This window comes from Echiichthys vipera (assembly GCF_963691815.1).
Source record: "Echiichthys vipera genome assembly, chromosome: 17".
NCBI classification, from domain to species: Eukaryota; Metazoa; Chordata; class Actinopteri; order Perciformes; family Trachinidae; genus Echiichthys; species Echiichthys vipera.
Genome location: NC_139842.1, coordinates 6,314,751 through 6,330,160, shown reverse-complemented (window position 1 = coordinate 6,330,160; position 15,410 = coordinate 6,314,751). Strand labels below are relative to the sequence as shown.

General features: G+C 43.5%; 1 protein-coding gene across 2 annotated transcripts; it reads left to right on the top strand.

Annotated features, from left to right (window-relative positions):
* Positions 1–8,030: 8,030 nt before the first annotated feature.
* cbx7a (chromobox homolog 7a) lies at positions 8,031–14,669 on the top strand. 2 transcript variants are annotated; one of them, XM_083930858.1, is made up of 6 exons: positions 8,031–8,305; positions 9,483–9,526; positions 9,691–9,750; positions 9,889–9,955; positions 10,533–10,848; positions 10,938–14,669. In XM_083930858.1, exons 1-6 carry the CDS (start codon positions 8,234–8,236, stop codon positions 11,498–11,500), a joined length of 1,122 nt encoding a protein of 373 aa, XP_083786984.1. In that variant the 5' UTR covers positions 8,031–8,233; the 3' UTR covers positions 11,501–14,669. The 2 variants fall into 2 exon arrangements, with proteins under 2 accessions (XP_083786984.1, XP_083786983.1); XM_083930857.1 differs by having other exon boundaries at positions 9,685–9,750.
* The last annotated feature ends 741 nt before the right edge of the window (positions 14,670–15,410 follow it).

The following is a 15,410-nucleotide window of genomic DNA, read 5'->3' as shown; positions in this document are numbered from 1 at the left end:
TCAAGCAGATTTTAAGACTTTAATTAATAAATGTTTATTTTTAAGAAAACATATTTGCACACAGTTTCTTAATAATTAATTCTCTAATTATTAGTATGTGTTAATATGTTTACGTTTTCGTCATTTGTTACCATCATTAAGTCTAAACAGTAGCCAGGTATTTTACATTTGTTGATTCTTCAAGGTGGTTGTTGCTGTTGGAAGAAACCTTAGAGTATGTTTTTACATTGTAAATATAAGTGCAAAACAACATGTGATCTCTGTAGTCTGAGGAACTGTCAGTACCAAAGATTTCTATCTTAATGTTGATGCTAATAAACAGAAATGTACAGTAACCTTTTATGGTTATTTATATCTTTACAGTCATGACAGAGGTGGAAGTTTTGGTTCCAGTCTCTTGTATTCTTCTCGTTTCCACTGGTTTTGGTTTCATCTGAAGCCTTAAACTTTCAACCAGCGAAACTTTGGAAAGAAACCAAACTCAAAACATCTTTCCTGCTACTGTACATATTAAACATAATGAGTATATAACATACAACTTGTATCCCTACTGTATTTTGCTAAATCTATTCAGATTCAAATAACTTATCACTGGTTAAAGACTTTAGTTTGTGCAAAATGGAGCAAGAAGTGCTTATACAATATATTTCCTCTTCTGACCAGTGGTGAGGGAAGTACTTTCATCCTTTACTTTAAGCAAAAGTAGCAAACCCACACAGTAGAAATACTACATTACAGGTAAAATGTCCAGAATCCAAAATTGTACTTGAGAAAAGTACAAAAGGATTAGTAGAATTGATTGTTATTCAGTAAAAATGGCACCTGTGAGACTTTTATTAGAGTGTGTGTGTGTGTGTGTGTGTGTGTGTGTGTGTGTGTGTGTGTGTGTGTGTGTGTGTGTGTGTGTGTGTGTGTGTGTGTGTGTGTGTGTGTGTGTGTGTGTGTGTGTGTGTGTGTGTGTGTGTGTGTGTGTGTGTGTGTGTGTGTGTGTGTGTGTGTGTGTGTGTGTGTGTGTGTGTGTGTGTGTGTGTGTGTGTGTGTGTGTGTGTGTGTGTGTGTGTGTGTGTGTGTGTGTGTGTGTGTGTGTGTGTGTGTGTGTGTGTGTGTGTGTGTGTGTGTGTGCGCGTGCGTATTCCTTAATTTCTGACACTGCCACTGTTCAGGATGACTCTTACTTTATTAGGCAGAAGTTGTGTTATTAAGATGAATGCTTTGCCCAAATATACATACTCAATTCATTCCCTCCCAATTCATGTCCCCTCTGCATTTTTCACCTCTCTGGACAAACTGATGATGCGGTTTATCTGGCGTGGTAAATCCCCAAGGGTCACTTTAAATAAACCTGACCAGGACTACGCAAAGGGAGGTTTGAAACTTCCTAATTTTATACTTTATTATTGATCACGATCACACAACCCCCACCCTCTTGGTTGAGGGTGGGGGTGGGAACTTCCTAAAATGTCACTTATTGAAGTACTTTTCCACGACGGTCAACCAATGGTTAAAACCACCTCGAAGAAATATGAAACCTTGTTAGCTTTTTTAATAATCCCTGAACCAGACAGATCGAGACTTAGTTGGGAGAAGGATATAGGCATGGGGATCGACTCAGGACGGTGGAGGGACCTATGTAGCAACGGTGTTATGTGTACACTAAACTCAAGATAGAGGTTAATTCAGTTTAATTTATTACATCACATTTATCTCACCCCCTCCAAGCTGTACGGTTTCAATCCCAGTCTCTCCTCCCTGTGCTTTAGATGCGGCCTAGCTAAGGGCTCTTTCCTCCACTCCACCTGGCGGTGCAGTAAAGTGCAAAGTTGTTGGCAGGGGATCTGTGATGCTTTATCCACAATACACAGAGTCCCTTTCCCATTAGACCCCGGGGTGTGCCTTTTTGGGAAACCTCTCAAAGTCGAATCTCTCCGGTAAACGTACAGAAATCCTACTGTCCGCTGCAAAAAAAAGTGCATTGCTATGGAATGGTAGTCAAATCTTCCATTATGACTGTGGCTCTCAGGAGTGAGCAGCCGCATGCCTCTGGAGAAGATAACATGCTCACTAAGATACGTTTGTTCTATAGAGTTTGGCAACCCTTTATCAATTACATTAAGAATCTCCCGTCATATGATGGACTGACTGTCTGATCGGCCTCTATATTCACCACACTAGTTTTATAAAAGACCATTACACGACTGCTTTGGTTGTAACTGAAGTATTTCTTTCTCTTTCTTTTCTTTTTGTCGTGGTTGCGTCCTGTCTTATTGTGGAGTCTTTTACTTTTAAATTGTCTGTAGTGTACAGTATGCATTTTTGTATCGCCATTGTATGTGACTGTGGTGTTTGTACTTCATTTTTTTTTCATAAAGATGGGTGTGATCCGATCAAGAGCGGCAGAAATAGGGGGGGAGGAAGTAGGGGTGCCCCACTATATATATACCCCTGGCCCGATTTTCCGATAGCATCATACCGGTGCAAGATACAGTTGCAAAACTTTATAGGTGTGTGGTTAAAATCAAAATAACAGCAGACTTCAAGGACGGGTGTGTCACGAGCAAGGGTGCTGGGAGTAGATGGGTAGGAAGTAGGTAACACCCCCCCCCCCACACACACACACACACACACACACATTTTAGCCCCTGGCCCGATTTGGTGTCAGCTGGTGTGAAGATGGTCCGTAGTTTATTATGACACTATGATTATTATTATTAGTATTATTATTATTATTACTACTATAAACGAGCTGGTCAAGTTGCTGTTAATGTATTTGACATAAATGCATGAGAACTTTCCACCACCTGCCTGTTTCTCCTGTGGACATGCACTGCGTGGGTCTAACTGATACTAATGTTGGATGAGTATAATGTGCAGCGGTCGTACATGTTCTCCAAAAGACAAAGAAGCCTGTGGGACAAAGTTTGTGCCGTGCGGCTGCTCGTTTCACTGCAGGATTGGGTTTAAAGTGTTGAGTCTTTTTCCAGAAGTGCTGCCTCTGTGACAGTCCCCCGGGGGTAAACGGGTCAGGGCGAAGGGAAGTAAATCAGAAACGCGTGTATTCCCGGTATGAGGCTCTAAGTTACCCTGCTGTTTTTTTCCCCTCTGTTATTATTTCAGAGAAGTGGCGCTGATCTTCTTACCGTCACGTTTGGTGAGTCATGCGTGAGTCATAACGTGGGTGGGAGTGAGAGCTGGGATCCGTGCTGCCGGGTTGTGTGTGTGTGTGTGTGTGTGTGTGTTTTTTTGCCTCCATCCTCAGCTCCCAACTCCACTACAGGAGCCGAGTATCCGGGCAGATCACGAGTCATGTGATTCTCCTCTCTTTTCTCAATAAATGCAATAACCACCTCTTTACGGGAAAAGGGCTGTTTTTATAACGCTGCTCCCCGAGTTCACAGGAATACTACGGGGAGACAAAGCACCATAAAGCACAATGAGATCACCGCGAGATGGGAACAATAAGAGCATGCAGGATCACCGTGCAACCTCTGTCAACATGTGTAAGGATGTCAAAACACCACCGTGCACAAGATCTCAGCTCCAGTGAAAGAGTCCTTAAACTCCTGTAAGAATATTAAAGGGGTGTTATACAGTGTTATACTATAGAAAGTTATGATACCTTTTAGAAATAGTCACTTTTTTGTTTTACAGACTGAAATAATAATTATATATATATATATATATATATATATACAGGGTGATTTACACATTTTGCCTTACAACAAATAAACTAGAATAGCAGGGCTGGAATAGTCATGAGTCCCCGTAATTAATACTTTGTGGAAGCACCTTTAGCTTTAATTACAGTCATCAGTCTGTTTGGATCTGTCTCTACCAGCTTTGTGCACCTAGATTGGGAAATATTTCCCCGTTCTTCCTGCAGAACTGTTGGAGTTCAGTCAGATTCTGTGGTGAGCGGCGATGGACTGCACTGTTCAAGTCCATCCACAGATGTTCTGTAGGATTCAGGTCAGGGCTCTGACTGGGCCACTCCGGGACATTCACCTTCCTGTCCTTTAGCCACTGTGTTGTTTTTATGGAGGTGTGTTATGGGTTGTTGTGAACCACCTCTCCATTTTCAAGTGTCCAACAGAGGGCTGCAGGTTTTCCTGAATAATTTGGGAGGACTTGGCAGCATCCATTTCCCTTCAACCCTGACCAACTGCCCAGTCCCTGCTGAAGGAGACAAGACCACAACGTAATGCTGCCGCCACCAGGCTTCACTGTAGGGATGGTGTGTTTGATTTCTGCCAAACATGGCGCCTGGAATTCAGCCCAAAATATGAGAATGTTTAAAATGTTTATTCTAAAGGCACTTTTACAATACTGCTATTCTAGTTTGTTTTTTTAAATTCACTGGGATGTTGTAAGACAAAATGTGTAAATCTATATAAAAAAGTGACTATTTTAAAAGAATATGATGACTTTCTATAGGCTCTGTAACACCAACTTAAAGGGGCAGTCCACCAATTTTACATGCTACAAGTTCACTTTACTTGTCATGAAGAGTAGTAGGCTTCTGCTCAGCCTATTGATAAAAAGTGCATTATGTTTTCTGCGCCTCTGAAGGGAGTTTGTGTTCTAGTTGAACTAGGAATTTTCCGAGTTCCCAGTCTGAAGTTTCCACTGTAACGCCCCCTGAAGTTGGAATTTACGAGTTCCCAGTTCCCGTCCTCACAATCCAACATGGCTGCGCCCAGCATCAACAAAGCAGAGAACACTGTTTATTCACATTTCTGTCCTATTTGTGTCTCAATGAATCGGTCGTACACACAGTGCCATCGATCTTCTATCTGTGAACATGTTGCTACGGTGTTTGTACGTGCCAAATACCACACAAGGCCTTATCTATCAGCTGGCACTGCTAATAATGACTAACCTGGCTAATACTGGTGATTTTATAATAATAATGATGGTTTTCAAACTTGTAACTGGAACGCAGTCAACTCAGGTGTGACAGGATTCCCGCTTTCGACCCCCGACTCCTGAGATAAATGTAAGCAGCATGTCGCACAAAATGCCCCTGATGATCTCATAGTGATGTCATCAGGGTTACCTCTGCCTTGGCTTGTAAAGGAGACTGTTTGAAAGATGTGAGTGTTTGCAGGCTCTAATGAAAGACACTGTCCAGCTGCAATATGGGAAGTGTTTGATTTGTAGGGTTTTTTTTGTGGAGGTTGACCCATTCTAGGGACTAAAAGTCAGGACATCTTGACCTCTGTTGCATCAATTCATTTTATTTTTTCTTTACAAGTTCAACTACTTTCAGGAGGCAACTCTGCCTCTTAAGAAAATATGTCACAATGCAACTAAACTGCATTCTCAAGTACGTTTTGACAGAAACATGTTTTCTCCCAGATTACACATCCTCGTATACCAGCGGCTGGCCCACGGTTGCAGTTTTAAACACATAGTCATGACTTTATTTAAGAGATAATACAACATTATAAGAGATTAAGCATAATGATTTAAATAAAAGCAGAACAGACAACTGTCAGAAAATTTATCGCAGCTGTTTTGATAATCGCTAAATCATTTCTTCGATTACCTTTGAGTCTGAGACTGTTTCAAGGATCATTTCAATAGGTAACTTGGGCTTTTGGAGCATGTGGGGGGTGTTTTTTACTGATATTTTCAGGCATTTTATAAATCAGATGATTGTCAAATAACTGAGAAAATATTTGGAAGATTTTAAAGCTTTAATTTTTCTCTGCTCAATGCCACAGATGCTGTCACTATTAGACTATCATTGGATTATTATAGGAATTTTCTGGTTGGGTTGTTTACATAATCTCAGGACTAGGAGGTCAAAGGTCACAGTAGGTCGGTAGAGGAGGATCGGATCACTCTTCAGCCCTGAGCTGATCATCAAGTCTTCCTGCTGTCTCATTATCATCATCATCCAGCTTTTCCATGGTCACCATAGAGACAGTTGCCATGACACCCTATGCCCGTAAGTGATGCAAGTGTTTCAGGTGCAGAGAGACTGTGGACTGTGTGTGTGTGTGTGTGTGTGTGTGTGTGTGTGTGTGTGTGTGTGTGTGTGTGTGTGTGTGTGTGTGTGTGTGTGTGTGTGTGTGTGTGTGTGTGTGTGTGTGTGTGTGTGCGCGTGCGTGTGTGTGTGTGTGGAGAGAGTTTTACCGTAAACTGATATGCAGCCTCAATGAAAGATAATAAGTAATTGGCCCTGGGCCTTTCTTCCACAGCAGTTACTTTACCTTTATGAGCTGTCCCCACCTGGGGGCTGGGCGAGTACAGCTTCAGGTATAAAGTTGTGTTTGTGTGTGTGTGTGTGTGTGTGTGTGTGTGTGTGTGTGTGTGTGTGTGTGTGTGTGTGTGTGTGTGTGTGTGTGTGTGGGGGGGGGGGGGGGTTTGCTGTTTTCCAATTTTCCATGATGCCAGTATATATAATGTAAAGTATCTGATATATATGATGAGTCAGTGTTGTGTAATATTAGCCCTGCCCACAGCCTTTGAGCAAACTTTGCGTGCGTGTGTGTGTGCGCTCCTTAATTTCTTTCTTCAGGTATAAAGTTGTGTTTGTGTGTGTGTGTGTGTGTGTGTGTGTGTGTGTGTGTGTGTGTGTGTGTGTGTGTGTGTGTGTGTGTGTGTGTGTGTGTGTGTGTGTGTGTGTGTGTGTGTGTGTGTGTGTGTGTGTGTGTGTGTGTGTGTGTGATCAGTGGCTGTGACCACATCACTGAACATAGATTTTAATAGTCAGTCCCCTGAAATGATAGTAAATGTTGGCTGCAACATCATTATCCTCACAGCTGCAGAGATGTTGCTTAGCATTCAGGATGTAAAATTAATATTTTCAGTCAGCGTTTAGCACTTTCGTTCCATATTTGGATCAACCGTGGCTGGAGGGGTGAACATCTCCACCAGAGTGAAGCAAAGGCTTTTATTTTCATTGCAGATTCTGATCTTTCCCGCCTTTACTACTGTTACATAAAAGTACATTAGCTAACACTCTGTTACATGCTCAGGCTGGAGTTCAGTGCTTTAACTACATAAACCTAATTTGACCGTATTTCACCTGTGAAAGAGCAGAAAGCCTTTAGACATAGTCCTATTTTGGATTGTTCTATTGGTTAATATAAGGAAGTTTGACATTTGAGGAATTAAAAGAGACATTCCTGTGCAACTAAACTGCATGCTCAAGCACTTTTTGAGGGAAACGTGGGAAAAGAGGACAGTACAGTTTATGCTTTATGGTGGTTAAAGCTACGGCCAACAGCTGCTAATCTTAGCATTAAGAGTGGAAACAACAGAAACAGCTAGCCTAGCTTTGGCCACAGGTAACAAAATCCATCTACCGGCACCTCTAAAGTTCACTAATCATTGTTTATTCTGTATTAAAAGTGTAAAAATTATATTTCTGTCATTTTCTATGTATATTTCTTTGTAACTTCCTGCTCGGCAGCAACCCACATGTTCATTAGTGAACATCAGATGTGCTGTTACCTTTGGATGAAGCCAGGATGTTTTCTTATGCAGAAGATAACGCCACAACTTGTTATTGACCATACAGATGTGAATATGGTGTTGAGCTCTTCACATTATTTCAGATATGGTTTAGTGAATTTCCCAAAATAGCAAGACTGTTTTTTATTTTTTATTTTTTTACAAGGAATGAAATAAAACATCATGTCACATTGGATCTTACAAAAAAAGTAGGCTATGGTTATTATAGGCCCATAATAATAAAAGAGTGGACTGAGTTTAAGTTGCCTCATAGCTGGATTATTAGTGATATTTTAAATGAAGATATGTTAGTACCTCATTATGTGTGATCCACTCCCTCCCCAAACTTAAGTTTCACATAACCTTGTCGCTTTGACTCTCCCTCTGCTCCCCCCCTCCTCCTCCTCCTCCTCCCCCTGTGTCCCTCTCCTGCACTCTGCTCCACTTTGCGTGCGCGGCCTCGTGGGCACGGGCACGCACACTGGGGGCTTGTCCCTACGCAATGGAAAGGCGGCGCGCTCGACTTAAAGCGGCGCGTCGTCCTGCGCTGTGTTGATGTGTCGCAGATTTTAAAAAGTGAGGGGCAGCCGGAGTTTGGAGTGAGGGGAGCGCGGAGACTCAGCGCTCAAAGCAAGTGTCCACACGCCAGGAGCGAGCGGACGCACTGACGCTCCGACTTTTTCTTTCCCGTCCTCCAGAACTATTTTTATTTCTGCACTTCGGCAATATTCAGCAGTTTGCGTTTTGTTTGGAGCGCGTGGAGCAGCGCGCGATGATGGAGCTGTCATCAATAGGAGACCAAGTGTTTGCTGTTGAGTCAATAACAAAGAAGAGAGTGAGGAAGGTAAGAAGAATGACCAGTAACTGCACCTTATATAACTCAGCCTATATAACTTATTTTTTCATTCTAATGAACACCGTGTTCCGCGGACCATCCGCTGTCCTCATGCGCAACAAAACTAGGCTTTCCCTATAGTTTACGCAAAAGAAGATAATCAGACTAATCTATTCTTTAAATAACCTGCGCCGAACTTTAACATTGTTTCACAGACTGAGTCGCGTCCAGCAGCCTCCCTGTGCAGCAGCAGCGGAGAGGCTGTGGCGTGGACGTGTTTTGAAGGAACCTACGCAGCTGTAGTAAAATGGAAAAGGGGGTGTGCATCCTGCAAACGGATATACGGGCAGTGTGCTGGGGAGCTGCGCAGTTGATTTTTAAGTTACGCCAGCCAGCCAGCGACTGGGTATCGGCGTGAAACTGCTGCGTAATGTCACTGAATGCTGCGTAACGGTGACGGGATTCACAGTGGATGATATTGATTCTTAACAGATTATCACCACAGCACATAATTGAGCAGAGCTGTCGTATTTGACGCAGCATGTGCACTCTGTATTGTAAAAATACATCCAAAGTGCAGTGCGACATCACCTTAATGCAGCCTATTCGGCCAGTGATAGTTCGTTATAAAGTTTATAATGATATATTATAGAGCCTAAACAGTGTCAGTCCACATACGCACTGGGTATCCGGGGAGAGATACAGTTATTTCTCACTCTGGATGACTGCGATCATTCTCACAGGCTCGCTGGTTGAACGTTGCGCAACACCTCGTTGTTTACATGTACCGTGGCCCCACCTATCAGAGCCAACGGTGTAATGTTTTAGATAGGGCTCGTGTATTGTTAAAAAAAAAAAACGGCTGGTAATGCCATGCGCGGTCACGTCACCACGATGCGAAAGCTGCTGTTTGGAGGCCACCCAGCCCCGCTGTCATTGACGTCATTCCTCAGAAAAACACAATTTGAAAGGAAGAAAAATGTCCATGACCCTCCCACCCTCCTCCACTCCACACTTTAAAGTGACAGTCATCCTTTTCTCTCTCTCTCTCTCTCTCTCTCTCTCTCTCTCTCTCTCTCTCTCTCTCTCTCTCTCTCTCTCGCACGCTTAGATTTTAAAGTGAATGTGTCCTACTCTCATCTCTCATCTCCTCTAAGCATAACCCCCTTTCTCTGTCTCTCCCCAGGGTAATGTGGAGTATCTACTGAAATGGCAGGGATGGTCCACAAAGTGAGTAAGCCTTGAGTCATCGTCCCGTGACCTCATCCCCTCAGTATAAACTCAGAAGCCTTTTCAAAATGTGCTTATTGATACCTGAGCACCATGTCCCGGGAAGATGGATAGATAGACAGATAAACTTATGTTAATGTGTGTCTGTGTTTTGGCAGGTACAGTACTTGGGAACCAGAGGACAATATTTTGGACCCGCGCCTGGTCCTGGCCTACGAAGAGAAGTGAGTAATCTTTTAGAGCTTTTTTTTTTAATGCTTGCAAAGCACTTTTTGGTATGTTTTCCTTTGTTCTCTCACTCACAATCTGGTTCTCTTTGTCCTTCCCCTGCCCCTGTGTTTCTACCTCTCTCTCTCTTCCAGTCAGGAGAAGATCAGAGCTCTGGCATATCGCAGGAAAGGTCTCAGACCCAGGAGGCTCGTCCTGCGGGTATCGACACTCACCTTTCTTTTGTCTCACAAGCCTTTGTTATACCTTTCTCCGCAAACGCTGACAGCTCAGTGAAGAATTTGTTAATTTGAAGACTGTTTTCACCCTAACCCAGGAGAGGACTATTGATTGAAAATGTTGCCTATTAGCAACATCTCAGGGTAAACCCTAGGATAGGTGCCCTTTGAGTCCCAACTGATGCAACGGAGGTCGAGACATCCTCTTGTAGTCCCTACTAGTATGGGCTAAGCTCATTTCTCATAATGTTACTATAGCTCTAATAGCTAATAGATATTTTCCCATTTTCTTTCAAACCCCACCTGATAAATATCAGCATGTTAGCATCATTACTGTAAGCATGTTAGCATGCTGATGTTAGCATAGCACACTGAGCCTGTAGCATGGGTGTCTTCTTTTTTGGACAACAGCTGAGCTCTATGACGTAGAGGACATGGGTATAATCATGCTTTTGATACACAGTCAGAACTTTGTTTTCCTTTTTTTAAACTATCATTAGCATTAATGATTCACAGTGATGATTCACATGTTAACCTCTATCATTTTTGCTCTGTCCCAGAACATCTTTGCCATGGACCTCCGGAGTGCCAACAAGATCTCGGAGAAGCCAACCCCTCGATTGCGCCTCTCCCTCACCCGCTCCATGAGTACAGACGTGGACCCAGGCGAGCGGAGTAGCTTGTACCGTCGCCTAGCCAGAAGGAAGGGCAAGCAGAGGATGTCCAAACTGATGTCAGAGGGAACCTCAAACAAAACCATCCTTCCACTGAGGAAGTTGGAGGCTCCTGCTGAGGTAGACTGGGGTGTCATCAGCGAAGAAGAGAAGCGGCAGTCTGAAAGCATCGCAGAGGAGACATGTGAAGACAGTTTATATGGTTGGTTTGTCAAGTTAATCATTTACAAATGAAGTAGCTTGGTCATAACCTTAAAAAAATAACCAACTTTCTCTTTTTCTTTCTTTAAGGTCAGTCAGAATGCAGCTCCCCACCCTTGCTGGAGCGACAGCACTTAGACATGGAGGTGGAGGTGGAGGAGGAGGAGAAGGTAGATGCCGACCTGAAAGCGGTAGGGACAGAAACATGGACTGATAGACTAGAGAGAGGGAGATCTGAAATGACACAGAACCAAATGTTTGCGTGTGACCATTCGCAAGACAGTGCCTCTGTCACTGAGACCATACCAGAAGATGTGGTTTCCGTGGGCGACAGGTCAGATTGGGACAGAGGTAAGGAGGGCGTGGAGTCAGGATCTGAGTTTTCCAAATTAGGCACTTGTCAGAGCGACAACACGACGTCTGTGATAGTGAGCGTTCAGGGGATCAGCGAGACGGCAGGTGACTACTCATCTACTGAGGAGGAAGTGAGTAGCAACAATCAGAGTATTACCACGACAACACCAGACAGTCAGGCTGCTCCCGCTGCAGCAGAACCCCCCGGGAGGGTGATCTCTACAGATGTGACTATCAATTCTCTCACGGTGACTTTTAAAGAAGCCACGGTGGCTGAAGGCTTCTTTAAGGGCTACTGAATGATGAGAAAGGAAGATGGAGAGGGATCAAACTAACCACAATAAGACTTGCCACTCATTTTGTACAAGTAAGTAGTTTTGTGTGTTAGGTAGCAGCAACTCTACTTCGATCTCCCTCTAAGGCTGAGCCCAGCCACGCTACACAGTAAACTCATTTTGGCTGCTTGTTACCGCAAACACATTTTTTTGGTCACTACCCAGGGCTCATGACCATAGGTGAGGGTCGGAACATAGACGGACTTCTCCACAACGGTCCGGTACAGTGCCCGCATCATAGCCAACACTGCACCAAGCTGCCTGTCCATTGCACGCTCCGTTTTACCGTCACTTGTGGTCGGGATGCCAGGAAACTTGAACTCCTTCACTTGGGCTGTAACTCACTCCCAACTCAGAGGGAGCAATCCAACTGGAGGTCACGGTCTGATGAAGTAAACAGAACCACATCATCTGCAAAAGAGCATATATTTAACCCTATGGTCTACACAACGAAATTGCCCCCCCCCCCGGCTGTGCCTAAATATCCTGTCCATGAAAATGACAAACAAAATCGACAAGGGACCCTGGCAGAGGCCGACACCTACTGAAAAAGTGCTTGACGTTGTCCTGAGTATACAGACATGGCTCTTACTTTGGTTATATAAGGACTGGATGGCTCATAGCAATTAACCCTGGTACTGCAAATTCCTGCAGTACCCCCGAGAACTCCCTTGGGGATGACACAGGTGTAAGCCTTCTCCAAGTCCACAGAACACATGTAGACTGGATGGGAAAACTGACCCGTTGCTTTCCAGCACCCTGAAATTTACTTTTCCAGGAGGCTGAGCAGCGTTTCATATTGATAATTTGATCACAGCCTCCGCTTCGCTTTAAAAAAAAAGTGAATCACCACCTCAGTCTGCCTCTCTAAAGGCACTGTCCCAGTCCATGTGACACTAAAGAGGCATGTCAGCCAAGACAGCCCAACAATGTCCAGAGCTATCAGCATCTCAGGGTGGATCTCATCTCTGGCACCTTGCCGCTGAGGAGATTTTTAACTACCTCAGCAACTTCTGCCAGGGATATGGTATAAGTTTTCCCCTTGGAGTCTTCAAACTGTGCCTCCTCCATAGAGGATGTGTTGGTCAGGTCCTCTTGTCACTGCTCAACATTATACCCGCTCATGGTCTGCAGTTCTTCTCTCCTGCTGAACACAGCCTGAGCCAAGCCCTGCTTTCCCCTCTTGAGTTGTCTAATAGATTGCCAGAACTTTCTTGAGGCCAACCAAAAATCTTTCTCAATAGCCTTCCCGAACTCCTCCTTGTTTTGGCGACTACCACAGCTGCAGGATACCCCTGCGCCAACCAAGTCTAAAAAGCCTCCTTCCTCAGCTTGATGGCCTCTTTGGGCTCTTAGGTTGCCGTCACAACGGAGACCTTCCGACCACAGCTCCTAACAGCCGCCTCCACAATGGAGGTTTTGAATATGACCCAATCAGATTTCATCGCCCGAGGGTTTCCACAAAAAATTCTGGAGGTGGAAATTGAAGACATTCGGCCGCAGAGCTGATGATATGACCACTAAATTGATCATCAATCTTTAGCCTAGGGTGTTCTGGTACCAAGTACATTTATGAACCGCCCTTCTCCCGAATGCAGTGCTTTTTGTAGGGCCAATCCATGATCGCGTTCAGATCAGCCAGGCCATTAAAGTCCCCCCAGTAGAACTATAGAGTCTATATCCATTATCTCTTCAAATATCCTTCCCAGGATGCCTACTCCAAGTAGGCTCCTCTGAACTTTTGTTCAGTGCATTAAGCACAAACAACTATCAAACACTTCCTCTCAGCAGCTCGCAGTCGTGTAGAGGCAATACAGCAACACTCAATAAAGGGCTTGGAAAAGGAGATTCCTGCCTTTCTCCAGGAGTTTGATTCTTGAACCAGTGCTATGTGTGGAGGTGCGGCAAGTTTATCTAGTTAGTGCTGCTCCACCTCCTTCACCAGCTCTGATTCCTTCGTCACCAGAGGGGAGACGTTTCACATCCCCAGGGCTAGTCTGCGATGCCAGGGGCTTAGGTCCCTACCTTTGGTCCTCTTCCCGCCTCACAAAGGGATGTGACCCCTATGATCATCCCTCATGTGGTGGGCTCACAGGGTATTAGCTCCATGTTGTTCTCTCAGGCTGTGCCCAGCCAAGTTCCATGGGTCACGGTCCGGCCACGAGATGCTCAACAGGCCTGCTCCCCACCCAGGTCTGGGTCCAAATGGCGCCCTGGTGTAGGTTACTCTATATGTTTACAAAGCGACACTCATTTCCTGCTGAGTACAATGAAGACATGGTTGCCTTTGAATGAAAAAAAAAAATGAGTGGTAATTTTATTATTGTGGCTCATTTATTAGACAGGATGTAACCCAAAAATGTCCTTGAATTATCCCTTGCAATTTAGAGGACTAAATGTACGTCAGTGGCAAGTTTCATTCCTGGGGTCATTGGGTTTACTGATAGCAGAAGACAGATGCTGAGAACGCACACTTAACAGTCCACATTACTACTTCATGCAGCTTCTTTATCCAGTTGTCTTCAATCCTAAGCCAGACATCGATCACATACTGAAATCTGTTCTCGGGGCCTGTTTCGGTCGCTCCTCTTTCTTACGAATGTTTTGTAAAAAATATTGCTCTTTTTTTCAGTATTTGCACAGAGATTATTGCATGCCCTGTCAGTCTGTGCCACACATGCACAAAGCCCTGTTCTGTGGTTTGTTGAAGAGGTTTATTTCTGTCACAAAAAAAATAAAACAAAGAAAGAATTAATGCCTGCCGCTTAGATGAAGTTCTGCATTTCAAGGAGGCTGGATGCACAAAAAGAAGTACACAGTTGTGTTTGCTGTCCGTCTTGTTCTTTTCAAGTATAAAATGCTACCTGGTTCTATTTTTGTATTACCAATTGATAGTGCGCTCTTTTCACTAGCCTTTGTGCATTTCAAAAGAGGAGATATCAGTTTACATCGCTGCTGTTCCGCCGTGTACAAATGGAAGCAAATGTATGTTAGGTCAGACTGTAGTGAGTTACTATTTATTGCATGTCACATGTATATGCTAAACTAACTTATGTCACTTATATGTGTCTTTCTCTGACAAAGATTAACTGTCAAACATGTCTTCTAAAAATTTATTTTGACTGCATTTCCAATAAATATGTACTAAAATAACTGCCTCCTGGAGCATATTTATCACGTGGGATTACTGCAAGTACTTTATATGTACATTTTCAGATAGCAGGTTGAGGAAAACTAAAAAAAACCCACAGCAACCTTGAATCACAGGACAATTTCAAGACACGCTCCTTCCAAGTATAAGGAAGCATCTGTGCCTCTCATCTTTAAAAGTTTCTAAACCTGGCACTGATCTTAGCCTTACTTTACTTTTAATGTTTTTATTCTTCCTTACGCTTATGTTAGTTTTAACCATGTATTTTCAAGTTGTTTATCACATGTCCACTAAGGTGAACAGCATGCATTTGAATTTTCAACTGAACAAATATGTACTTTTAAGAAATGACACATTTTGAGAAAACTATAAAATTCTCTATATTTTTTGCAGCATCCTCAGCTCCATTGTCACCACTGCTACCATTTGTTAATGCGTTTTCTGGCAGTTCATCATCACCACAGCCACCAGCATCATCCTCACTGGACTATCCTGTGGGCCTTTCTATCACACATTGCACAAAATAGATTCACACATTAGAACTATTTTTCTATAATTTGAATTACAAAGAATGCACTTTACACCCTAATACCATAAATCAATTGATTTACAGTCAAACTAACTGCAGATTAAGTATTTTCAAGAACAAAAAAGGGCAGTAGGACTAACAGAATGAACTGTAGTAAATGTAACCGGATTCTTGTTTACCTGCAAGGGGCTCTT